The sequence below is a fragment of the Ruditapes philippinarum genome, unplaced genomic scaffold, assembly GCF_026571515.1.
Source record: "Ruditapes philippinarum isolate M1 unplaced genomic scaffold, ASM2657151v2 ctg525_1_1_1_1, whole genome shotgun sequence".
Classification (NCBI taxonomy): Eukaryota; Metazoa; Mollusca; class Bivalvia; order Venerida; family Veneridae; genus Ruditapes; species Ruditapes philippinarum.
In genome coordinates, this window is record NW_026861030.1 from 18,684 (window position 1) to 46,334 (window position 27,651).

A 27,651-nucleotide genomic window follows, 5' to 3' on the forward strand; every position below is an offset into this window, starting at 1 on the left:
TGTTTATCATAATTACTTTTTTTATTTCAAATGCGATATAATATTATTATAATGTGTAACAAGTCAGCGTTTTACAGATCCTACCCTGAAAGTTTGATAAGAGAACATCATTATAATTCAATCAATAAAATAAATGTTTTTCTCCGATTTCTAGACTTACGCCAAATATATATACTTATATATAATACAAATGTAAACCATATTAGATTCGCAAAAGTTTAGCACTATTTTATTAAATTTCAACAGGAATGGACGTATAAAAATGATGTCAAAAGCATGATTTAATACAGGTGAGTACTAAAGATGGAGTTAATTGGATTTGTTTTGTAAATAACAGTTGTATTTATACACATCTTTCACATAGGTAAAGATTCATGATATTTTATTAATAATCCTTTAATCATTTATCAGTCAAGTAAAAGTGCTTTATTTGCAATCAATCAGATACTTACCTACCAAGGCAACACCAGGTGCAGCCATCTGATCACCTAAAATTTTATCATTGCAATTCTTATTTCTAAATGGCATAACATGACGGGTTGCCATTAATAGTAAATTTAAAAGAGATACAGCAACATGCTTTAGATACAACAGAATATTCTTATGTCATCTGAAAGGACGAGCTTATTTAGCAGATAGAACGGTATTCGTATTTGTCCTAGGAAGGAGACAAGGAACTTAAAGTGAAGTAAATCACATGCACTGCTCAAGGTAAAATTACATGCACCAAGATCTGATGAGTTCGTATAAGAGGATATTGAAACTATAAGAGAGGTTAAAAAAATAATCAGTCGAAATCAGCCCAAAAGAATGACATCTGGAAGGTTATGTGAAAAGGGTCATTTAGTAGAATTTAAACAATTATGTTATTGTTACCAAAATATTCGGACACTTAACATTTTTTTTGCAAAGCTATATGAATAGTTTCTCTTTATATACAAATGACAATGTTTTATTTAGTCTATAGGAAGGTAGAAAATTGATAAATGTGAACATACTTGTGCATACACCATCAGTTATTGACAGATCGTCTATCGCAATGTCTCCGTGATAGGTTGGACCTATATCTCCAGTCAGTATTAGATTATAGTCGTGCTGGACTCGCTGACCTGGTATTGTTATAGATGATTGTATCCACTTCTGACCTTGATCACCTAGCTGGCGAAACAATGGTGTTTCTTTTTGTGTACACATATCCTTGATTAATGGAAGAAAACACTTCTTTAATTAAAAACCAAATGGAAACAGTTATTAACCTTCCCACAAATAAAAGAAATCTAAACTACATGGAGGCCTTCATGAGGATGATTAGAAAATTTAAAAAGTCAAAAAAAATTTGAATTTTTTCCCTTACATACATTGTATTTTGATGATAACCTTTATTGAAGCTACACAAAGTTTTGACAAAAACGTACAATAGCAACAAAAACGATAATTAAAGAATTTTATAACTCATAATTAAAATAACAAAATAGTTACTTTCAAATTGACGGTTAAATGTCCGATACCATCTCCGTACATATAATACCAGAACTTAAAGCACACCGTACGGTTTGCTGGTAACACCTGTGACACCATACTGGCATAATCACCTTGTAACCTTGGTGATGATGCTTCAATGTATAGATACGCTCCTTTTTCTGAAAATCAATAAATTTAATTATTACAATAAATGCAAAGCATTTGAGTCTACTGTCCGGTTATATCTTACAGATTCTAGACAGGTTATATGGCCCTTTATAAACGGTTGTTTATTTATATTACCCGAGCCTCTAGGCGAGGGTTATATGTCAAACAACCGTTTATATACGCCATATAACATGTCAGGAATCATTATGACGAATTTATAATACAACAAACTTCCTATTTTAGGGGAAAATGTGATTTTTTAGTCGTGTATATAAAGCTATATAAACGTCACGATTATCTAATGAAAAACGACGTTACAAACGTGCAGTATAATAAGTACGAGGGCTGTTCAATAAATACGCGGAAAAGTGCTGCCATATTTTTAATATTCATGGGAAATTGACGTTCTCTTTACATTTTGTAAAAAAACATATAATAAACATGTACACAAAATTTCAATAAAGGCAGGTAATTAGAAATTTATTTTCTATAAAGTCTAAGTCAATTTTTTCAATAAGAAATGAAAGCACATATTTTAATTATTACATATAATGTGGACAAATATTTACAGTACATATTTTACATATTCTTCCATGTTTAAAAATTGTTTAAAAGGAATAATTATATACATATATAAAGTTTCACTTAAGTGTGGTAACAACCTTAATTATAACATACAGGATCTTTAAACAGTATATAAATAGTGTTTTTATCAATATAAACAAGACGTTTCTTTGAATCAGATACTTAGCAGTGGTTGAGCTATTTCAACCAGAGTCTGGATAATTTCCGAGTGTTCTATTGATGCAGAAATATTAACAAGACTTAGTATTTACAAAGCTCACGATTTTCCTGACCAGTTTGTTGTTCGAAGTTTTAGTATCGTCGGCAAACTTACCTAATTAAATATAAAAATAAATTGTTACATGCAGTATTTCTTTTTTTATCATTGCTTTAAAGCCAAATAACAGCAAACATTAATTTAATCTCCATATTTATGATATTTTCGGAGGTAAATAACGATATAGCAAACATGTTTAGAAATGTAAAAACAAATGCAGGTGATTACTTACCATTCCCCAAAGTGTGATCACTGTCCGGACCAGTTTGTGACGACTGTGTTGGGCCGTTTTGATGTGTCCAGTCAAACTTATCATTATTCAACTGTTTCCAACTGCATTTGTCATTGCCCTCAAACGTACACTTTTCGTTTAAGCTCGCTTGAAATAATATTTCATATATTAAATCAGAACAAGAATTTTAATACAGTAATACAAAATGATCTGGACAAGGGGGGACCATCGGGAGCAATGAAATTAACAACCTTACACGAAAATTGCAGACGCGGCTCATGAAAGTTAATATAAGCCGCGTCACGACAAAACCAACATAGTGTGTTTGCGACCAGCATGGATCAAGACCAGCTTGCGCATCCGCGCAGTCTGATCGGGATCCATCCTATTCGCTTACCAACCCTTTTACAAGTAGAGAAACTGATAGCAAACAGCATGGATCCTGATCAGACTGCGCGAATGCGCAGGCTGGTCTGGATTCATGCTGGTCGCAAACGCAAACGCACTATGTTGGTTTTGTCGTGACGCGGCTCATATATTGTGCAACATCCCTAGCACCCCCCTAGCACCGGCTTGAGCGGTATTCAATCTTCAAACACTCAAAACATTAACATTGAATATAATTCAACAAAGCGTAGAAGTATACTAAAATCAATAGTAATACAACAGCTTAAAATAGATTTAAGGGTCGACAAAACTTTCTTTAAATTTGTAACTGTAGCGTTAGATCGTGCGTTGTTCCATAGTCGTACAATAATACATTAATAATATAGAGAAAAAAATCAATGACAATACATACTATTAACTGTTAGTTGAAATGTTTTAGTGACGTTTGGGTCTATTCTATTTGAAGCAGTGCAGTTGTATATTCCTCCATCAGCTCTACTTGCATTATGAATTACAAGATCGGATTCTATAAATGTATTTATGTGAATTTAATTATACTAGATGATAGTTAACGATGGTTATTTCAGAGTGTTAGATAGAAGAATGCTTTCATAACATTCTTATTCTTGTTTGGATTAAAACACACACAAAGAATAAAATTATGCAGCTGTCACTGAAAAGATAAGCAATTGAATTAATTTCGAAAAACACGCATTTAAGAAAACTTATTGTTTAACATTCTTTGCAATGTCGCTGTTATCTTGGCAGAGTTAATGTTTGATGAACCAATGTTCTTTGAATAACTAATGCAATTAGTGTGCAAAAGTCTATTACATTTTAGACTTAAGTTTCAAATTTTGACATCCACAAAATGGTATCAAAAGCTAGGTTTTTCAAGTGCACACTGACGTTTATCACTCATCATTAAAAGTTTTTTCATCTTCTGATAAATATTAAGAGTGAGGGATGGGTGCTTAACTCACTTCTTCGTGTGAAGTTTATATTTAAGCCTTTGCCTCGTTTTAATTAACGTTTTATTAATGAGAAAAAGAAAAAGAAATTTGAATTTTCTTTTGGATAAATAGCTGTTTAAAATGTTTCAATTCATTAATGATGATTAAGAAACAGACACACAAACATAAAGGCTAATACAAAGTTTCATAAGATGAAAATTCTGATTTTGCTTTATACAGAGAATGAATAATTATTATAGGTACATAATGTATTTAAGATATTTAAGGGATTTCTCTGTAACACAGCAACTTCTATAAACAGTGATAAGGTACTTCAGTCAGAGAGGGTAATATGCTGGATGAATGTACCTCCTGTCGAAACGCTTATTCCTCCACACCCATCTAGCCTCGTCCAGTAATAAGTTGCTGGCGAACCTGTCGCACTACAGTTCAACAGTACATTAGATCCCCCTGATACAGATATACTGACCCGATCTGGACCGTTTATAGTCAATACTACAAAATAATAATATATGTTATTTAAATGAATAATATTCAAGTTTTTTTTAAAAAATCCCACTAATATCCTTTCGGTACTGAATCTGAAATAAGTGACTAAGAGACACATATGTAAGCGTACCTGTTTTATTACATGTTATCCCTGTATAACCAGTTGGACACGTGCAGTGGTAATCTGTAGCATGGGAAAAACATGTTCCTCTTACACAAGGATTCGTCAGGCAGAAGTCTGTGACTGAAATACAAATTCTTGGTTACTTTAAAAAATTAACTTAAAGGGAATAATATTTAATCTTAGAATATATTAACTTGTGCACTAAAAACGGGAAAATATGCAAAAGATAATACAAAATATACACAGAATTAACATGAAAATCGGATTGAGGCAAAAGAGTTTTTTTCTTTATTTTTTGGTCATTTTGTTCAACAGAAAGAAATATTCGTGAAATTGTGAGCAATTGCTCTGAAATTTTGCACACAAGTTATTGGTGCAGATCTACATATACATGCTACACAAATCTACACAATAAATGTCCCACTAAGACTAAAATTTTTTTAAGATTGACGTTAAAACGTTCGGCGTTAATGTTTAGCAGAGTTAATTTTTTTATGACTTTATATTATTTAAATGAAACAATCTTCTCGACGCAATCAATTGATATTTCTAATATTTACTCGTATATCCATTGCATATGTTTAACTTACTAGTCTCGCATAAATATCCACTATACCCGTATTGACATTGACAAGTGAAATTATTTATACCGTCAATACAATTTCCACCATGTAAACACGGATTAGAACGACAATTGTCTATATCTGTAAATACAAAAAAATAACTTTTAAATTACAATGATAAGGGTTCTTTAAAAGGCATTTTATAAGTTCTAGAATAGAATAAAATCATTGACACAAAGTTCATTTTTAGTTATAATAACTACAAAATGATATTCTAATATACAGCTAAGAAGTCACGAAAAATGTACAATTTTGGAAAAAGAAACCCCTAAAAACAACTGTAACATAATAGATGAAAGTTACTTTTTTATCCTTGACCATATACTCGTATACAGTCATAGAATAAATGAGGTAGTCACTGTAAAAAGTTATTTACAAAACAAATGAATGAAATGATCACCTGTCTGACAAGTTACTCCTGTGAAACCTATTGGACAGTTGCATGTGAAACTGTTGATTGCATTAACACATGAACCTCCGTTTATACACGGGTTTGTACCACATTTATCAATTGCTGTAATTATTGACGAAACATTTGCAATAAGATATTTAGTAACATCAACAGACTTCTGTAACTTACATGACCTAAAGCATTATGATGTGCTCATGAACATGTTTTAGTTAAACGCAATTAAACCTTGTGAAATCCCAAGTGTCTAACTTAAAAGCGAGAAACGAGATTCAATTGCATATAAAATATTATAAAATTTATTGGTAATTAGCAAACAAAAATACATCTGAAATACCATTATTTGTTTACCGTATTTTCTGTTTTGTCTTTACTTTTGTTTTTCATTCTCATTATAAAAGTAATGTAACGGTTTAATATTTCTATCGAAATATAAGTAAAATATTAAATAAATTTAAAATCTGTGGTAACAAACACGCAAGCATTGCAAAGGGCAATACAATGCAAATACAAACAAAACAGAAGGACTAACCGGAATCACATATTGTCCCCGTATATCCTGCCTGACAGTCACAGAAAAAGTTAGTGATGTGTTTATAGCATTGTCCATGTAAACAAGGTGAAGGTACGCAGGGATCAATATCTAAATGTTAATTGAAAATTTGAGAATTTAAATGTTAATTTCTCTATGCTTAGACAAGAGTTTGAGCTATCAATTTATTGAACATTAGACAATTTGTATCGGACAGACAATGGGAAATAATTGTTTATTTCCAAAAACATAAAACAAATACTTCAAAAAATATTTTTTTTATTTAGAAACATCTGTGTAATAATTGTATGTATTTATATTATATATGTATTATATACTGTATGCATTATAACAAGAATTCCAAACAATTATATGACTTTGAAAAAAAACCGGATACAATTGTATTCTTATTTCATTGACTAAGTCAGTTTTTAACCATATTCTATAAGCTCTACAACAATTATGAAATAGATATAAAACACATACATGTTTCACATAGTTGGCCTGTAAATCCAGCATGACATTGACAGTTGCCTTGGAAACAAGTTCCACCATTCAAACACCGCATACCGGGATAACAGTGATACAAACCTGGTTTAACAGTACAAATATCTTATCCTTAAAAAAGGAAACTGAATATAAACAGTTTTCACTGTTCTAATTAAAGCAATTGTACACTGTTTAAAAATAACGCCAAAGCAGTAGAATGTTTTAAGTAATTTTATTTGTATATATGACTTCATATGGATTTGTTTTCGTCAACATATTTAGGCATAACATCTGATATGTTCTTTTATAACTATTATTTTAATTATTTCAGGTTAATGCTTAGGCTACATATTTGTTGAAATGATAACAGAAGAAAGATGTTCATTTACTTGTTTCACAGAAACGTCCACTATATCCCTCCTTACAGCTACAGTTAAAATCATTGACGAGATCTGAACAAATGGCGCCATTCATGCATGGGTTTGACGAACATTCGTCGATGTCTTGAATGCAAATGTGTTTTTATAATAATATGGCATAAAATAATTAACACGTTATTTTGTTGACAAATATTTAGATGTATATGTGTATATTGATGATTATACATGAATTATGAGCATACTAAATGGTAACATGCAAGTCCTAAGGAAAATTTCAAAATTAATTGTTACATTTTTGTCTTACCAGTCTCGCAGAAATGTCCTGTATACCCTTTGTCACATCTACAGAAGACTTTGTTAACGCCATCAAAACAAACTGCTCTGTTCTGACAAGGGTTTGATAAACATTCATCAATATCTAAAATTAACAAAGATGAAACACATACAGTATGATAGTTTTATTAACTAGCTAACTATCTAACAATAATTTTGTTCCGTTTTCGTACATTCACTCAGGAATGTTATATAATCGTTATTAGAGGATCGCTCAGCACGGCATTGGTGTGTTTGTGTTATTTCAGAACTAGTTCTTGTTGGATGGTTCCAGTATTCCTACCTGAAATTAACTATTGAATCTTCCTTACGATATGTTATATTATCTGCTTTTTAAGTTTGCTTTTTGACCATTGGCTAAGATAAGCTGGTTTCATAACCACTGACCCATCTAATATACCATTTGTTATAGTCTCGCCAGTTGTTTTCTTGTTAAAGGCTCACACAGTTTTCAAGTAGGGACCATACGCCACTGGTATGACACAGAAGTGTCACTTTTAAAATTCAATAATTGACTACCGTATGAACACATCTGTGGTTGTGTTGAGATTTTAATAGATCTTTTTCAGATGTTGAATGATACTGTGTTAAGCGTTCGTTCAGGTTTCAATTTTATTTTATTAATATTTCTAATCTAGACAGAAATGACAACGCACATAAAAACTAAATATTTTGTAATATAAAAAATCTAATAACAAGATGGTCATAAATAGAATAGTCTTCAATAACTGAGTGAGCAATATTAACAAACAAACAAAAGCAGTAAATATATAAGGCAATATATCATCAACATTACCTGTGCGACAATCACGGCCAGTAAAACCAGCATCACATAGACACGTGTAATTGTTAACACCATCCTCACATAAACCATGTACACATGGACTTGACGAACATTCATTTATGTCTGAAGCAATAAGTTAATTTTAATTTGTCACTTATTATGTTTATTAATAAGTTCAATATTTTTTACTAATCTAGCCTTTATACTAACAGATTTTTAAATATGAAATTAAGTTTCAGTTTCATTTTTTGTATCGTTGAAAATACATTTCAAGAGTTGCAGTGCAAATTAAGCGCTATTTTAAAAGTAATTTTTTATATGATTAATAACAGAATCTGTCTTACAAGCACGGGATAATGCCATATAATATATTAAGCATTATGTTATGACGTTGGTTTCAACAATATTTTATTAATAAAAATTACATTTACATGATTATTGACAAATAACAAATTGTACGGATTGAGTAGGAAGCTTGAAAAGCTTTTTTAGAAACTCTCTTCGTAAATATCCGTTTATTATGACTTTGAGGGCGTGCGTTCATTGAATGCCGCCATTCATTGTTGATCTTTGCTTTTTATATTAAAAAAAAATCATTCAACAATCACCTTATATAAGCATTCTGAAAATGAAAAAGTTTTATTCAGTTGAAAAAAATAACATACTCTTATCACAGTCATGTCCAGTAAAACCTGCACTACAGATACACGTATATCCGTTAATTCCATCAACACACCTTCCATTCACACACGGTGTCGTTAAACATTCATCGATGTCTAAAAATAATTTCTGTTACAACTTTTCATTTTTAAATTTAATTTAAATCAAAACATATAAAAAACTTTTAAAGGGTGATCCCCTTTACAGGAAAATAGGGGGGACATTATAATTAAAAAAAATAGCTTTTTTGAAAAAACAGGTTTTATTCCCTTTTCAAACATGTTGAAATTCCCCCTTTTAAAATTTTTTTAAAAAGAAAAACAAAAAAATTTTAAAGAAAAGACTTAGCCTCACATTTTTACTGTGTAACGCCAAATTTTAAAACCCCCAGGGAAAAAATTTGGGAAAACAATAAATATTTAAAAAAGTTTTTAAAAAATGTTTTTCATGGGTTTTTTTTTACTTTTCTGGTTTTTTTAAAAATTGATTCCCAAAGCCGGGTTCAAAAAGTTAATTTTTGTTAAACTTATCTATACCCTCCCCCACAAACGCCCCTTAAAAACCCCGGAAAAATTGATGAGGCCCACTCCCAATCCCCCAAAGTCGAAAATAAAAATTGGTACAACCCCAATTTTTGATCAAACGACCAAAGAGAAATAAAATAAAAAATTTGTTCAAATTCTTCAAATATTCATCGATTTTCAAATTGAATTTAAATATTCATTTTTTTATTATATGGGAAGGGGTTTTTCACTTTATAAAAAGATTTTGTTTTCTAAATTTTAAATCTTCTTTGTTATGGTAATTAAGGGATTAACATGTCCCGGGCCAAATGGGGTTTTTCATCAATCGGACTGAAAGAAAGGGGTATGAGTAGTAAATTTTTCCCTTATTTTAAAATACAAAAGGAAATCAAAAAAAATGACCCGGAAACTAAAAATTTTATTGCTTTTTTTGGGTTTAAAAATTTTGAACGCCCTGCCCAAAACTAAGTGGTTAAAGAAGTCAAAAACTGAAACAATAATATAAATAAATTTAAATTTTAAAATTCTTAAAAAAAAAGAATTTATTTTAATTTTTTTAATTTTGTGATCACCATAAACAACTTCAAAATTTTTGAAATTTCCTTTTCCACAAAACAACGGCCCGTTAAAAAGGGGATCACAAAAGACACTTTTTAATTGTTTACACCCTCTTCAATAAAACCCTGTACACCTGGACTTGACGAAAAATTCATTTGTCTATATGTAAAAAATATTAAAATTTAAAGAAAACCCTATAAAAGACAAATGTTTTCCCTTTAAAGTCGCCGTTTTTTTTTGATTATGTTTATTTTCCCCTGCCTTTGTTTGGGGAAAAATCAATATACATTGAAAAGGTTTTTCATTACAAAAACAAAATTGACCCTTTTAATAGAAATAGGGCCCCTTTCAACCTTTTCAAAAAAGGGAGGGTTGGGGCGGACTTTTGCTGGGAAGGCAAAAACTTTTTGGGGAAGCACCCTTTGGGTTAAAGGGGGACCTTTCCCCCCTCTTTGAAATTTTAAATTTGTTTAATTGTTACCTGGGTTTTTTTAATTTGGGATAACATATTCAAATATAAAAAAATTAATAATGCGTTTCACTCTATTCTAATTCAAAAAAGGTATTTGTGTTTGTCGTATAAAGAATTAAGGGAGAAAAGGCTAGTTTAATATTTTGACCAATCGATGAAATTGTTCGACAGAAAAATATAATGTTTCAAATAAAGGCAAGAGCATTAAGGAAATAATATGATGAGAGTAATTGATAGGTTAGTTGTGCTTCGTAAATGCTTATTTAATGTGTAGGGGTTTATTGAAGAAAAGGTTACGCATGTGAGAATGTTGAACACTTTTAACAAGAAAAAGTATACTAGTAGTGCATGCATAATAAAACGTCTTAAAACTAATGAAAATATGCATTGAGATTCAATTCCAAGTTGTTCATTTGTAATTTAGTTATTCTAAGAGGAGAGACCACTTGTCTCTCACGATCTATGTACTTACTAGTTCTACATTGACTGCCAGTGTAACCAGGGTCACAATTACATGTGAAGTTATTTATACCATCAACACAAACTCCGTTCGCACATGGACTTGATGAACATTCATCTATGTCTATTGATAAATAAATAATGACATATTGTATTGTTTAGTTCTTCTATAACGGCTGCAAATATTTATGTATGTACAGTGTTTATTTTATAAAATGAAAATGTAGACGAAAAATATTGCCAAAATTTGTCAAAATATTTATTTCGTCATAGAATGAATTATCACTCCAATCAAAATTATTAAATAATTGCTTCGGTGAATACATAGATATATAAAAATTATTATCAATACTCCTTATGTCAAAAAAATGAAATACTTTGTTTGGTTATGTAAACAGTTTCTGTGTCGCAAGAAGAAAATTGTTGACCTCTTGTGTATAATTTCATTCACCATCAGGCACATCATCCAAACTTTATAGATCAAGCAATGACGAATAAAATACATCATACATTAAAGGGGGTGTAAATTTTCCAGTTAAGCCCAAACTTATTATTTTCATGTCACCAATTCCCCGGGAAAGGGTTTTTTAAAAACCCAAAAATTTCAAACCCCCAAAAACTACAATTTATTCCCCGGTACCCCAAAAACCCCGCAAAGTGTAATTATTTATACCCTTTACACGGTTTTCCTTCATGCACGGTTCAGGATCCCCATTCCCTTTATATCTATAAAAAAGCCCCATTTAAAAAATTTAAAAACTTGAAAAAAATTTACAATTTTTAAAACAAAAAATTTAATTAAATAACTTTAAAAAAGATTTGAATTTTATGTTTCCAGTTGGGTTTAAAATTTCCCTTTAATATGTTTTGTCAATTGGGAAAAACGTCCCCAAAGAGGAAAAATCGTTTCTCGTTTTGAATTTTATTAGTTAAAATTTTTTACAAAAATTTTTTAAAATTCCCTAAAACAAAGATGCAACTGATTTGGGAAGTCCTAACCCCGGGGGTTCGAACTTAAAAACCCACTTACAATCATGAAAAAATAACGGGTCTAAAACGAATTTTTCCAAAGTATTTATTTCCCCCGTTAAAAATTGTTTTAATTACAAATTTACGGGGGAAATTTCCCAATGTTAGGGTAACGATAAAAAGGGGATGTTTTACCCCAGCCCGGCACTTTTAAAATTTTACAAATTGACTGCCCGTGACCATCGTGAAGTTTCAAATTTAAGTTATTTATACCGCACCCCAAAATCCGTTTTTACATTTACTTTGAAAAACATTTGTCTATATCTGAAGTATTTAAAATTTTGGCCTTTTTTAAAAAGCTTACTCGAAAAAGTAATAAAAATCCATTTTTTTTGTCTTTTTCCCCTTGAACAGATATAATGGGCCTTTTTGTTAAAATTTTAAAAGTTTAAAAATAAGCATGTTTTAACCATATCAAGGCACATAAAGTGTTGAAAACATTGTTTAGGCATTTTGGTTATTTGGCTGAGCAAGCAATTGGGGGTGGTGTAAAGGGGGGCCCGTCAGTATAAAAAATTTTACTTGATTTTGAATTTGGGAAAAAAAAAATTTTTAAGTTTTAAATTAAACCAAATTAAACCCGGCAACAAAATTTCTTGGAACCCCAATTTTTACTTTTTTTTTTAGAGGTAAGTACTTAAATAGTTTTTCATTTTGGGTTTCCAGTAAGCCACCCTACAGTTTCATGTGATTTTTAAATACCATCAACACAAAATCCGGTTACACATGGGGCTTGAAAGAAATCGTTTTTTGTTGGAAATTTTAAAAAACTTTTTTATCTTCTGTCCCTTTTTTTTCCCCGGGCTACAAACAAAAATTTTCCCTTTTTTTTTTGTCGAAAAAAAAACCCAAACCCGGTGCAAAAGGTAAAGCACCCTGTTACCCCCCATCTTTAAAAGCTGTTTTCGACTAAAAAAAATCAGGGTGGTAAACAAAAACAGTTTTTTTGTCTGGCTACTTTTTTACATCATCAAATTTCAAAAAAGTAAAAAAAAGATGCTCCTTGACATTTTTCGGCAAGAGCAAATGTCTTGGAAAAATGTTAAATAAATTTAAAGGGCAAATTTAAAATGGAGAACTTGGGAAAAAAAACATTTATTTTTGTACTTGTTTCCTTTCTGGTTTTTACATTGACTACCAGAGAAGAACCATCCCTCCAGTTACTGTGTAATATTTTTACCATCAAAAACCCAAAAGGGCCCTTTTTCATGGATTTGGGTTTTTAACATTCGTCTTTTGTCTTCATTAAAATTAAACATTTTATTTAAAAAATTACGTTTTCTTTAAATTTTCATCTAAAAAGCTCTATATCATCAAGTTCGAAATATTTGCAATTGGATTCACATTACGATTTTACGATTTTCTTTGTAAAATATTCCTAGTCGTTTACCCAAGCCATCACTGGTTCTATGAACAAGAGGTCTTTAGTGAATATGAAACATCACATTTTATTAACACTGTTAAAGCAATATAAGCATTTCAAGCCTTACTACTTATAGCGTAGCTATTCCACCATCTTTCTTTTTCAAAATTGTTTTAGATATACCCTTAATTATAGAAGGTACACTAGTTACTGAGATAAAGTCAAAATGCTAAAGACTATAAGAAGATTTTATTTTCTATTTTTGTGTGTTTCAATTTTTTTCAATTTCAAATTGTTATTTTTCATGATTACTGGCATACTCACCAGTACCACAATTAATTCCTGTATATCCAAAATTACAAGTACATGTATAACCATTTATTCCAATCTATTCATTTTTTCCGTTTATAACGGGTTAGGTAAACATCATTTAAAAATCAAAAGAAACAAAAAAATTAAACCAAATAAAATTAAAATGTTGAAAAGCGTTTGGTCTTTTATGGGGCGAACCCTCTTTTATATAAAACCTATACAATTTAAAATTGTTTATAAAGAAAAAAAATTTTACAAAAGAAAAAAAAAAAAGAATTACAAATTTTTGAAATTTTTAAAAAATCAATTTTAATTTTCAAAAGTGTCGTTATTGAAAAGAAAATTTAATAAACGCCCTTTAAGGTTTAAATTTTAATTGTAACATGTAAAAAATAAAATTTTTGGGGGCTAATAATTAGACCAGTGAGTGGAAGCTGAAAAAAATTTTAAAAAACGCGAGACTTTAACCGGGTTTTTTTGGGTGTAAAAACGTATCGTTTTACAAAATACAGATTTTTTTATGCACTTGATTTCCAAAAAATGGAATTCTTTTTTGCACAATGACAAAAAAAAAGTTTTTTGCATTTTAAAAAAAAAAAAAAAAAAAGATACAATTATATCTTTTCTGGTGGTTATCGTTTATCGATAAACTTTTTTAAGGAGAAAATTTCCCTTTTTTTTCATTGGAAAAAAAATTTTGGGAAACAAATGTAAATCACCCTTTTTACAGTGAAAGGGCCCGTGTAACCCAGCCCAAAAAAAATTAATTTAAATTTTACACACAGGTTCCCTTTCTGGCACGGGTTTTTCAAAAATTCGGGTTTTTAAAATTTAAATATTATGTTTTTCAGGGTTATGATTTATTATATAAACTGTGGTAAAAACTTTTTTTTCCAAATTTTTCCACATAGAAGTAAAAAAACGAACCCTACGGCCCACCCCAACAAGAAAATGTTGCAGGGGTCAAATTTTTTTGCTTTTAATATTGGGCGGGAGTGGGTTTAAAGCAAAATACCCCCCCCCGGAAACCCTTAAAAAATTTATAAAAAACCCTTAAAAAAAAAAATTTAATTTTTTCTAAAAACAAATTAGGGTTTTCAAAAATTTTAAGAAAAATAATGTTGGTTCAAAACCCGTTTTTTACAATGGGCCGGTATTCCCGGGCCCTTTCTGTACAACATACTGTTAAATTTCCCTCAATAAAACATTCCATTTCGCAAGGATTTTGGGAAATACATTTTCTTTTTTACAAAAAGGGCCAAAATTATTTAAAAAATTCCCAAATTTTTATTATATTAAGTTTTGCATTTCGTTTTGAATTTCATGTTCAGCACTTAAACTAAAGACAATTTATAACTTAAAGTATTCTTGCATTCATTCCTACCAAGCCATTCCGGGAGAAAAGTCAAACGTATCAAATAACCCAATGTGAAAATTCGTAGCTAACTTGTGAAGTATCATGAATCAATGGCATACCTGTTTAAAGTTGTTCATTCTTTTTCATTTTTTTCCTTTAAGCTTCTTCTTTTAATTCATAATTGTAGTAAAGGTTAGAAATGTACCTTTCTGAAGATATTATACAATATTCCCAAAACTTGTCTAAATATGTGGTGAGCTGGAATTTATTCGAAAGATAGGGTCATTCATGTTTTCATTAAACTCATTTAAGCACAACCATTATGCCTAAATGCAAAATTGATTTCGTGACATGTTATCAAAGCTGTGAATTTCTATCAAGGGTAAAAATTGTAAATTTATAACTCAAGGATTTATCTTTACCAAAACACAAAGTACTAGTGAATTTAAATTAAGAAAGGACTCAGCAGTATATGTTCCTGGACATTGTATATAAAATACAATACCTGTTCCGCAGTTAAGACCTGTAAAACCAGGGTAACACGTGCACCTGTAGTTATTTACCTCGTCATGACATTCTCCGTAACGACAGGGGTTTGAACTACATTCATCTATATCTGAAAACGTGAGTATAAATGATGAAATTTACATATCTTAAAATCTATAATATAATTATAGCATATAATTATAGCATGGACAATATTGCATGATGTATTTATGATCAACATCAGCACTTTAATAATGAAATTGTAAGTATCAAAGACAAAAATATACACAAATATTTCATAATGATGAAAAGAAAGTAGATGCCCCAGCTGTCAATACTTCGTAATGCAATTAAATTGTTTAATACGACGTCATTTGTTACATTGAAGATAAAATATACTTATATAACACGGCAATACATCTTGACAATACAATGATTATGATAATAGCAAAATCATCATTATAACTTGCAATTATGTAGAAATAAACATTTTAAATGGTAAAAAATGTATATATCTACTCACTAGTTGTACAGTTGGTACCTGTCCATCCAGGTAAACACGTGCAATTATAACCGTTTGATGTTGCCTCGCATACACCGCCGTTATTACATGGATTAGTTGCGCATACTTCAAAGTCTGACAAAATATTAACAAAACTAAGCCATCCAGGGATGAAAATGAGGAACCTTATTGAAAAAATATGTTGTTTAGAAACTTTATACGTGTAACATCATTAATAAATCATCTTACGAACAATATCATATTATCAAAAAATCTAAGATATGGCTTTATTAGAAGGTAATCAATTAATGATATGTATAACATACCTTTGACTTCAATGGATATACATTTCACATCATAACTGAAAGAAAAAAAAACATTGCTATCATCAAATAAGCTTAATATTGACAATCTGCAACATGAGATTAAGAAAAGCAAGTTTAGTCTGAATAACATTTATAAATACAAAACAAAGAACAAGTAAAAAGACAATAAGCAACTTAAAAACAACTATTATGAATTTCTTTTTTCACGTGGTCGCATTACATTAACAGCATTCGGCTCTTTGCGAATTGGTCGGCAGAATAAACGAATCTTTTGACGCGGGAGGCAATTTTTAAGAAATATGGTTTCTTTTTAACTAAGATTTACTTAAAACATCTTTGAACATTCATTGACAACAGTCCTTAATTATTTCATATGATAGTATGCTTAAATATGATAACTTTATTATGTAACTTATTCTCAAATTTTGGACAAACAATTACTAACTCGACATAGAATTACTTACCCGGTATTTAAGCACAATTGTTGTTTCTCACCGGCTTTGGACGTTCCTATTACCAATATCGATGTAACACATTCTGTTTGTGTCAGTGTTGGCGGGTGAAATATACGGTGATGGTTTATTGTCGTATTTGGATGCACTGTTACATTTGTACTTGTATGCAAAATATTGAAATATATTTACTTCTACCGCTTATTTCTTTAATTTATCAACGATTAATTGCAAAAGTTTTAATTAAATCGGATATGATTACTTTAAAAGTATAAATCAAAATCATATAATAAAGGAAAACAACATGTTCGAGACCACTAAGATAGCAAATAGTACATGCATTTTAGTCACATTTTTACACATCCTTTAATTCAGGTATTTTGCTCTCTTCCTTTCCATTTTGATCTAATTATTCCTTATTTTTTATATCCATGGCAAGTTTGAAGCTTTACTGGAGATGAATACATATTAAATCTATGTTTAACAATATGTCCTTCTCTGGACAATAGGACGTCACAGATTTGCAATACTATAATATTCTTTAAAATACTTCAGCTAAGATATAAAAAGTAACTGCATACCAAGTATTGTTATTTGTTAGATAAGTTCCTATGGTGACGTAACAGATTTTGTCTGTATTACATGCATAGGTCAGATTGTTGGCTGAAAACCCCTGAAATTATTGTCTGTAATAAATCAAGATGCATTTTGTTGTGGTTTGTTTTTTGCAAGCCTGACGTTCTATTGACAAAATACTCCAATCATACATTATTGTTTTTCTGGGAGTAGTTTACACAAATGTTAAACAGACACTGTTTCGCATGAAACGTAGAAAGATGATTTAGAAACATAAATTAATACATAAATTTAGTACAAAATTGTACAAATAATATCCTCGAAAAAATGAATTAGTATTAAGCTAAAACGGTTACAGTTAATATTATTATATAACAAATATCTCCATATCAATTAAATTGAATGATAAAGTTATACCAAATATAGCAAATACGTTTTTGTAAACAAGCAGTATTGTTTAATAAAAATGATACAATATTTAATAAAAATGATGCAATGTTTATCATTTCATACCCCTGGAATAGGTGTAGGAGAGAGGTTCTGGTAGTACTGCTTCGCTAAAACGCATCCTTCCTTTTTACAATTCCTATACATGTATTAATTATATATTACAGAATTAAAGTTTTCCTTTAAATACCTGGTTTAACACAAGAACGAATAGAGAAGACGACAGTAGTTTTGTTAGGCACTTTGTTATGTATAGTGAAATTTTGACTTGATCAATATAAAACAAACGCATTTCTTTTTTTAAAAAATCATGTTTTATCAAGACAATTGGTACCCGAACATGTGATAGAATTTGGAAAAGACTGGTAACACTGCATTGCTATTGAAGAGAATATATTTATACAAATTATTGCACTGTATATAGATAAAAAGTGACAATAAAAGAAAGAACCATTCTTATGAATTACTGTTTTAATTAATATTATAATTTGATTATGAAGTCTAAGAATTAACACGTTCAATGAGTTTTCATAAACATTTATTTATATTTTTTACATTCAATATAATTATGTTTAAGTTTTCGAATGAAAACCAACCGTAGGAAATTTATTCGGGAAATTGTGATTGTTATAAAAACTTTTAACTTGTGTATGGCAATAGTTACGGTTGATTCACATGATAGCAAATTTTAGACGCATCTCCTCTCGCCAAAATGTCCACGATTTTAACATTTGCATTTAGAACGTCCGGTGTTATGTTGACTATGTTACCATCGGATACAAAATGCTCGCTGAAATGTAACATTTCATTTGAATAATGATGAAATCGTTATAAATGAATTATTTGATGAATGTGTGGCAAAAGACAACTAGTAGCTCTTTATATGTGGCAAACATAAAAGAAATGACATGAAATTATCGTGGTGAAGTTTTCCTTTAATCCGTATTTCTACGTTTGAATTTCGCTTTATGCCTAAGAGTTTTTATTTCAAAATTGAAAACAATGTTTACATATTTAAAAAGTATACATTCATGGTAAATACATGTAACCCATTAGCGTGCTAAACCAGTTTAAACATTGTAATTTAGATACAACACAATCAATTATACATGAAACAATCCATCATGGGCAAAATGCAACTTACGTGCCTATAATGATTCCCGTAAGGTGACAATTGGTACCCGAACATGTGATAGAATTTGGAAAAGACTGGTAGCACTGCATTGCTATTGAAGAGAATATAATGATACAAAATAATTGCACTGTATATCGGTAAAAAGTGACAATAAAAGAAAGAACCATTCTTATTAAGGAGCTTAGAAACAGTATAAACAATTATCATTTTATATTGTATTCTCAAAAAGTGGTTTACACTCAGTATATTGATAAGTTCTATTGGATTTATTTTAATCATGAATTGTGTCATCATGTATGTAAAGTAATGAAGACCTCGATCTATATTTGCCGCAATGAGGCTTTATTTTCCCGTATATCATGTCAGCAACTTGTATAACGAATTCATAATAATGCATGTATATAATGGCGACAACTCAATTATAAAGAATAGAAAAATCGCAACTTGAACAAAACATAGGTTTTATTGTTTCCCGTTATGTGCCTCAACGCGCTCCTTGTTTTTTCGTTCCAGTTCTTCACGGTATATACTGTACAGTATACAAAGCGTATAAGCCAATCAAAATCCGTGAAATTTATTTGTATTATTATAAATATATTATATGTATATGATTACTTAACGTTTTTCACATGCTGTTCCTGTATATCCTATGGGACACAAACATTTGGACGACCCATCAACAGCGTCACATACACTCCCTGTCTGGCAGTAACGTCGGCTACATGGCCCTGCTAGTTCTAAGACAGATCATTGATTTTTCAATAAAAATTGTTGTACTGTAATAATTTAAAACACATAAATATCCAGTAGAAAGAAAGGAAAATGTATATATTTACAAAACAAGCACATAAATCCCTGTGAAGTATGGTGATAAAACCTTTACAAATGTTTGAATCTTACTATCATTTCCATTCATTTGAAATGACAAAAATCAAAACTCTAGTCGCCATTTTCGTTTATCTTTAAAGCAGCATGCCTCTAGATTAATGTCTTTAAAAGTAAAAAATTTTGATGTGAACACTGCAAACGTAACTTACAGTCCACGTAAATTACCAAAGAGAGGTCAAAATAGGCAAAAATAGCTCTCAATGTGTTAGTCGCGTATTAAAAATATGATTTAAAATACTGCAAAATCATCAGTCATTTATCTCACATAACATGTGAATTATTACTTGAATGTTGAATTTCTTTACCTTTCTTAAAATCTTCATCTCTTTTTTTAAGTTTGATATCCTTGAAACATTTTTGCGGCAATCTGGAGGCATGCAGCTTTAATACATTTACTTGTCACCTTTTAGCTATAGATTATCTGCACTTAATATACTAATCTATAGGTACTCAGTGATCAATACAGAAGCATATGTTGTCGTTATTTCATGTGATGGGAAGCTGATTCTATAATTTGTTGCCGTCAATCCCAACTGGCCTTTCATATTTATGCATTTTGTATAAAGTTTTGTCATTTTAACAAGATAGCACGCATGCGTTTACTTGATATAAGGTAGTATCATATATATTTCGAACCTTGTCTCGATTCCGATGTCACTTCAATGTTCACAAAATGTGCTTCTACAACTGATGCAATTGCGTTAATTCTGAAAAAAGCCCAAGAAGATATAATCAAAGCACGGAAGGCGCTGAATTTGTTTGGGTCTCAGAATGTAAGACTGGTACAGGTTGTGAGATTATATGTAAAGTGCCACCAATGCTTTCCAGCGTTTTAATTGTAGTAAATTGGCTAAAAGACTTATTGCAACACTGATATTCAATCCAATGTTTATTTGACTTAAACAATTTGAAAAAAAATGAGTTGCCTTTACTGGAATTTGGACTCAAGACCACTCGCTTCCCAAGCGAGCGCGAAAACCCCTCAGCCACGGTGAATTTATATGTGAACGGCCTGTTGAAAAACCATATTATTCAAAATTAGGGCTTGTAACGACTTCAACTGTTGTTTAACCTTTTCCCTTATATAAGCGTGTTTCGACGGCTTTTTGCCCCCCCCCCCCTTTTTGTGGCCTCAAACAGTAAAGAAAATTTTGGACATTTGACAGGCTAAAAATGGCCTCAGGTGGATCTTAGGGTAACTAGTAACCGACGCTGAAAAGCCTTTTACTCTATCTCAATTCATTGAGGAGTTGCAGCACTTTGAAACCAGTTTTGATGGAAAAAAACAATGCAAAATAGTGATTTTTGGCAATTTTGAGACGTCCCCCGTTGCCATGGTAACAGGAAATTTACCATTGAGCATGCTGTTACAGAGGCTATGGTGTAGTCAACATTTGGGCCTAGTTTCATTAGTATTGAAGCATTTTTCATAGTTTCATAGCAGTTTGAACTTGTTACAGGAGGCTTTTCAATGAAAACGGCCATTTTTCGCAATAATGCTCATGGGGTAAAAGGTTAACACAGATGTTAATAATCCTGGAGCTTAATTACTATAAGCATGTATATTTATAAAGAATTAAAGGGCTGCACGTTCTGTGGTATTTTCTGATCTTTGCAATCTAAATCGTATTGTATATCTGTATGTATTTTCCTGTATAAGTTTATTTTTATGTACTATAATTCATCTTGCAAGGCACCAGAGTTTGATACATACGGAATTTTGCATAACTCGAGTTGCATTAAAAAATCATTTATGTTCATTTTTACGACAGCCACACTTTATCCTTGCATATCATGACTACTTCCTTAAAAAGATTCCTCGACTGGGATTTGAACTCGAGACCTCTCACTCACTAAGCGAGCGCGTTACCCCTGCACCACGGAGAAGTTATACAAACAATGTCTGAATAACATCAAGTAATTCTAAATTTAGAACTTCCATTGCATTTCGGGTTTGTAATCCTTATTAATTTCGAGGTATTTTGTTCAGGATAAACCTGTGGTTTAAAATTGAAGTAAATAATTTAGCGAAAATCTATCTCGCCCAAACAGTCCGACATGTAGAATCTATATATTCCACTACTCCGTTTGTGTAGTATTCGGTAATCGACATCGCTAAAAATAGTATTTTCATTGATAAAATCATATTCATCCGCGTAATTTGTGATTGTGCATTTATTGACAATTCTATAAGCCAACGCTATTTTTAAACTTTGAATGCGTTGTAATTTGTTGGATACTTGTAACAAAATAAAAATATTTCTTTCTTTTAAATCGCTAGTTTTAAGCTGTTTTGAGAACTACTTGTTGTTAGGTTTGTCGTAAACTTCTGTGTCAGGGATTGAACGTCCGCTTTGTATTTACTTATTTTCGATCAGAAAATACAATAAAACAATATTAGAAATCTTCGACCATTTGGGAAATATTTTGCTTTAAAATTAATGCGCCTGTCTTTGACCATCTTTACGCAGTGATCTCCCCTGAATTTTTCGGCGTTAGTGTACATATAAAGGGAAGTAACCGCTTCAAAAAAGTGGACTACTTTCGGCATTTGCAATTAACAGCATAAGACTCTGAAATTTCGCTACCATTATTTGTTTGGTCTGACGACCCAAACAAATAAAAACGTAATCCAATCAGTCTTGCTACATTTAAGCTTTTATTATGTTTACGTATGTTAAAATACTAGTCTATGCTTCAACATATTTATATAAGGAAAAACGTATTATGGTGACGAGTCGAACTTATTTCTGAAAACATTTAAACGATTGATTCAATAAAAACTTAATACATAATACAATAACTGATGATATATATAATTATATGAATTGCCAATAAAAATATGAGCATACGAGACACAAACTGTCTTGTTTCCACGAGCATTCGCTGACGGCGTGATTGCCACGTCATATTTGCACGCGCTCTGCTTCACTTCGGTCTCGTTTATATATATTGTAACATCGGATAGAAATTGTTCACTTGGTCGATTGCTGTGTATAAAAAAAGAGAAATTGAGGCGATGAAGAGTGCTCCATTGTAAAAACATGTACTTGTATATTGTTATATGACGTGCTGTTAGACACTCAACATTTTTGTCTATTATGGTTTGAATGTTGATGGAGTTTTTAACCATTGATGGCAATATTTTTGCATTCATTATGTTGTGAGTCATAACAATCGATGTTAAAAATTGATGTTGAATAACCTCTTGTACATTGCTATCAAATAACTGCTTTAACTAATCAATACGATTATAATTAATCTTTCTTTAATCTTTCTTATGAAATTAAGCTATTTGATCTTCATTTTCCCCTGCAAGTCTAGTAAAGGGAAATATTAAAATTGGCATATATATTTTATTTATAAATATGACATCTTCCAATTTCTAAAGTTATTCACGTTTTTTCTTTTTTATGTTGTTTTTAGGTTTGTAAAGTTGTATTGTATATTCTAGAAAGTATATATCCTAGGACCCCTTCGGGCTTTAATGGGCAATCCGATGTTATAACACACTACTGTATACATGATTTTACTTACATAGTCGCATTCTAAATATTTTGTAAATTAATCTATATCTAGTCAAACGAAAGAAAGATATAAATTTGGTCTTGTCTTAATTGTAATTTGTAATTATTTATTGTGTAATGAGCCTCCTGTGATAGTTATGTTTGACAAATTTCCGAAATATTTTATTACAGTTTTGTTTTAACATATTTTTATATAAATATGCACAAGTGTATATTCTGTATATGTAAGCTTTAAGCTAAATAAATATCTATGTATTCATCCTGGCTTACTAAAATACATTACCCGAAGCATGTTGTTTAAATGATTCCATTTTGTAGTTGGTAAAAACTTAATAGAAAATGTGGCAAAATACAAAATATATGATAATTAGAACGAGGTAATAATTACCAATAGCCCCCGTGTCTTTTAAATTCTACTGTATAATGACACGTCACATTGTTCGGACATTTCACCGTGGAATTGATAGGGAATGTAGGAGGATAATTGAAATGCTGTGTTACCTGCAATATTCATTAAGTAATGATATACACGCATGTATTAAACATATAGCTGAACAAATTTAAATATGAACATGTATTTAGAAAATATCAGCCCATACTCTATTTTCGTGTTTTGTTAAAACATACTCTGCATAATAATAATGAGAAAATTAAACCTCAAATGCATAAAGAAAATTATTTTCTGCACTATAACATTAAACTAAAGAAGGTATTAATACTCATATACCAAACATAACACTTTTACACATCAATACTTACATTCATGAAGTTGTCCCGAACTGTAATATAAATTAAACATTTTATTGAAGTATGTTTGAGCATCATAACACGTACCGTTCTTCAGAAATGTATTCTTACAATGTGGTCACTGTTGTAGAGAAATCAGAAAATCAAAGATAAAATTTTTTATATCACAGCTATCATTTGTTTGTTTATGTGGGATCGTAAAGGCACATTATGCCTCAGGAAAGAATATTTTCCCTTCTTTAGAAAAAGCAAACATGAGTTTTATAACATTAACAATTGTTTTTAGAGCAATTTTAATGCTTATCACCTGAAGAAGTGAAATGTTTTGTCAAAAAAGAAACAAAATGTAAACAGAGTAGTATTTTGAATTCCAAACAAAATATTAGATCAGTATAACTGTACTGATTGCTAAAGCAACTGAGGGGAAATGGTTTAGGTAATTGGCCAGTGGGTAACGTTTGGAAACTTTAAAAGGACATTCAAAATAAAAAGCTTTAGAAAAATGAAAATAAAGCATTTCTTAGGCATAATTGGCTTTTTTTAAAAAAAATTGTAACTGATTCTCCTTGTATATATCAGAGATGACAAATGTCAACTTACTTCCCTGAACCACAAAACACAGCTCGTCTACATTCACTCTGAAAAAAGTTGGATCCGTTCATAAATTACAATACAAGAATAAATCTGAGGAGCATTTGTTATCCGAAAGTAATTCATTAGTTTGTTTCCTAAGACACCGTAAAGGAGCTGGCCGTTGCTAACATAACGTGAACAGACTCGATCAAACCGAGCCTGTACAACATTTTTAATATTGCCGTTATAAGCGTTTTTAGAGATTCGTTTTTTGTTTCCATTAAATCATATGAACGTTAGTATAATTTAACCGCTTTCATTTCAATGATAACCTATTATTTTTTTAGATATTATAATCTTGATACATGTTTGGAAGACAATTCTACTTTAAACGAAACGAAAAAGACGAGACAAACTTAAATGTTATAAAACATTCCTCTTTACACATACATGTAATTGACATCATGTATTACAAACACCGTACTGAAGACGTAATTAAACGATTGTACAATGTCAGGTAGATAATATATTAACTATTGTCAAAATATAGAAATAGTTACATGTCTTTCTGAGTTGTTTGTATGCAGTATTGATAAGGTTTTTCCTCCTGTGGGATAACTGTCACCATGGCCTCGTATGGACATGTCTTTTGGTTTTGGTAGCAACGGTATGGAAGTTTATGCCAAACTTGTATTGGTTCCACATTCAAGCCTGGGTCCCGGTGTCCATTTTGCACAAATGGCCTGTTTCAAAAATTATCTGTTTTACCAAACGCCCTATACAAGTACGAAATTTAAAAATTGTAGACCTTTATAAAACAGAAAATGTTTTGATTTGAGTTATAAGTTAAATATCTATAAACCTTAAACCGAAACAATAATCGGCTCAATGTAAAATACAAAAATTATTAATAAGCTTACATTTGGTCTTGTCTACCATCAATAGGAAGAACAAACCTACATGGTTTATTAACTTGACAAAGCAGAAGTTTCGGAATCAAATTTCCTGAGAAAACGGATGGACTCTGAAAAAAACAACAAAAAAACCGATACCATTAGGAAAGCTAAACTAGTATAACTAAGAATGACATAGCTTAACATTTTTGTTTGCATAATTAATTCGCTATATAATTATGAACTCTTTCTAAATAGATTACTTTGGATGTTAAAGGTTTTAATTACGTTTCAGTTATATGAACACATCTGCGGATGTTTTTATATGGCGACTTTCTAGCTTTACTGGTGTAAGAAAACCTCAAGCCAGTGAAGTACCCATCCGTGATTTATTTCGGACACGAAGGGGTACCTGGGTATATCCGCCGAATTTCCGTAAGCTAGCTGGAAATTCACCGTCCCTGGCAGGATTCGAACACACATGTAGCGGTTAGGGGCAAGTGGTTTGAGGTCAACGACCTTAACAACTCGGCCAAGAACGCTACAATCGTCAAATGTAACTTAATTCCAAATAAATATCATATTGTTAAAATCTGCTGAGTCTGAGCTAGGGATTGAATTTTACTGAGTAACTTTTTCAGCTGTCCCTTTTGGATTGGATTAAAGACTTTATTTATTTATTTTGATGTACTTTAAAATAGTAATAAGAATAATAATGATGATGATGATGATGATGATGAAACACGTTTCGGTTAGAGACAATATTTGCCATTCATTTTTTTAGTATATACTATTGCCTATAAAATAACCACTTAATTTTAAAAACCTCATTTTAGAAACAAATCATTTTTGCAAACAGTACTAATTCTGGATTGAATAATTTGCAATTTGATGATGAACTTAAAGGAAATTTGGTTTAAAATTGATTTGTAAGATATCAGTTTCAATAAAAGTTTTAAGAGTAAAAAACTATATCTAACGAATGAAACATTTTATAAAATTTGTAAACCCTAATCTTATGCTGTTTTCTTTCATACAGGAATTTTGAAATAAAAAGTCAAACAATAATTTTATAAAGTACTCGTATAGGCAGCAGATAAGTAATGTTTAACACTTTGACATACTGAATTTGTATATTTTTGATCCTCCGTCAAAATGAATCTTTCTTGTCCTACAGCATCTCCATATGAACTCATAAATGTTGAAAGAATTATATAAATCCATCTAGTTTCAAACATTTTACAATATTTTTCGCAACGGCGTCTGAAATCGCCGTGTTTAAGTAGTCTTTGATAATACCGACTGTCAAAATAGAAAAAAATACACGAATCCAATATTTTCGACAAAGACAACAGAAACGAAATATATCTAAAAGTTAAAACACCATCAAAGCACACGTTTTCCTCTAAACAGGTATGAAATTTTCAAGCTATATAAGAATAATTTATAATAATAATATAATAATTGTCTTATCTTTCTACAACGTGACAAAATAGGCTGACCGATAATAAAACTACCATGACCTTGATAGGTAACGGTTTCACTTTCTAATGTCCTAGATTTTCATCATGTTCTTTCCCGCCAAGAATGTAAAAGTATTTACTATTAATAATTTATAAATAGTAGGTCTTGCAATAATCTTTAGACAAAGATTATCATTAACTTTTCTTCATTAACATGTAATGGTTCCGTAACCATTTTTAAATTTACGCAAGTTATATTAAAACGCACTCTATATGTGGTGAAGATTGCATTAATATTGCTAAGTGTAGCGTCCAGTAGTGTTTCATATCTTGGCCGAAGGCCATCTAAAATCGGTTGGACTTCCTGTAAAATTTACAGGGAATAACTGATTATAAGAAGAATTTTCATTGGTCATTTTAAATAACAAATAACCATTCGAAAGGGTAGCTGTTGACATTTTCGGTCCCTTGTCAAAGACCGAGTCTGGAAATATTTACGTTCTTGTTATTTGTGATTGCTTTACAATGTGGACGAGGCAATTACGATTCCTAACCAGGAAGCAGAAACTATTGCGAAAGCATTTGTAAATGAGTTTGTCTCACATTTTGGTGTCCCCTTCAAATACATTCTGACTAAGGCAGGAATTTCGTGTCTAAGTTATTTACTGACATGTGT

At 30.7% G+C, this 27,651-nt stretch overlaps 1 protein-coding gene across 1 annotated transcript; it reads right to left on the reverse strand.

Moving 5' to 3' along the window:
• LOC132714308 (fibropellin-1-like) lies at positions 1–27,022 on the reverse strand. Its single transcript, XM_060697150.1, has 33 exons — positions 26,637–27,022; positions 25,540–25,643; positions 25,180–25,362; positions 24,647–24,684; positions 24,059–24,078; positions 23,688–23,800; positions 22,625–22,762; positions 20,409–20,479; positions 19,505–19,621; positions 18,894–18,975; positions 18,414–18,539; positions 17,816–17,888; positions 17,308–17,399; positions 16,739–16,888; positions 16,275–16,309; positions 15,970–16,083; positions 15,466–15,576; positions 10,913–11,023; positions 8,239–8,349; positions 7,414–7,527; positions 7,119–7,232; positions 6,727–6,831; positions 6,241–6,351; positions 5,700–5,813; positions 5,267–5,380; positions 4,683–4,796; positions 4,412–4,558; positions 3,502–3,615; positions 2,703–2,849; positions 1,480–1,640; positions 999–1,197; positions 453–488; positions 1–85 (listed from the first exon to the last, which is right to left on the reverse strand). The coding sequence occupies exons 1-33, from the start codon at positions 26,748–26,750 to the stop codon at positions 81–83; spliced, it is 3,498 nt and encodes a 1,165-aa protein (XP_060553133.1). The 5' UTR covers positions 26,751–27,022; the 3' UTR covers positions 1–80.
• Positions 27,023–27,651: the final 629 nt, after the last annotated feature.

Excerpts from the sequence above, each read along its gene's own strand:
- LOC132714308 (XM_060697150.1), bottom strand. The coding sequence starts at position 26,750 with ATGTTTGAAACTAGATGGATTTATATAATTCTTTCAACATTTATGAGT. Across the intron at positions 25,363-25,539 it reads GATGGTAGACAAGACCAAAT|GCCATTTGTGCAAAATGGAC; the intron begins GTAAGCTTATTA and ends TTTTTGAAACAG. Across the intron at positions 17,400-17,815 it reads CTCCTACACCTATTCCAGGG|GGGTTTTCAGCCAACAATCT; the intron begins GTATGAAATGAT and ends CAATAATTTCAG.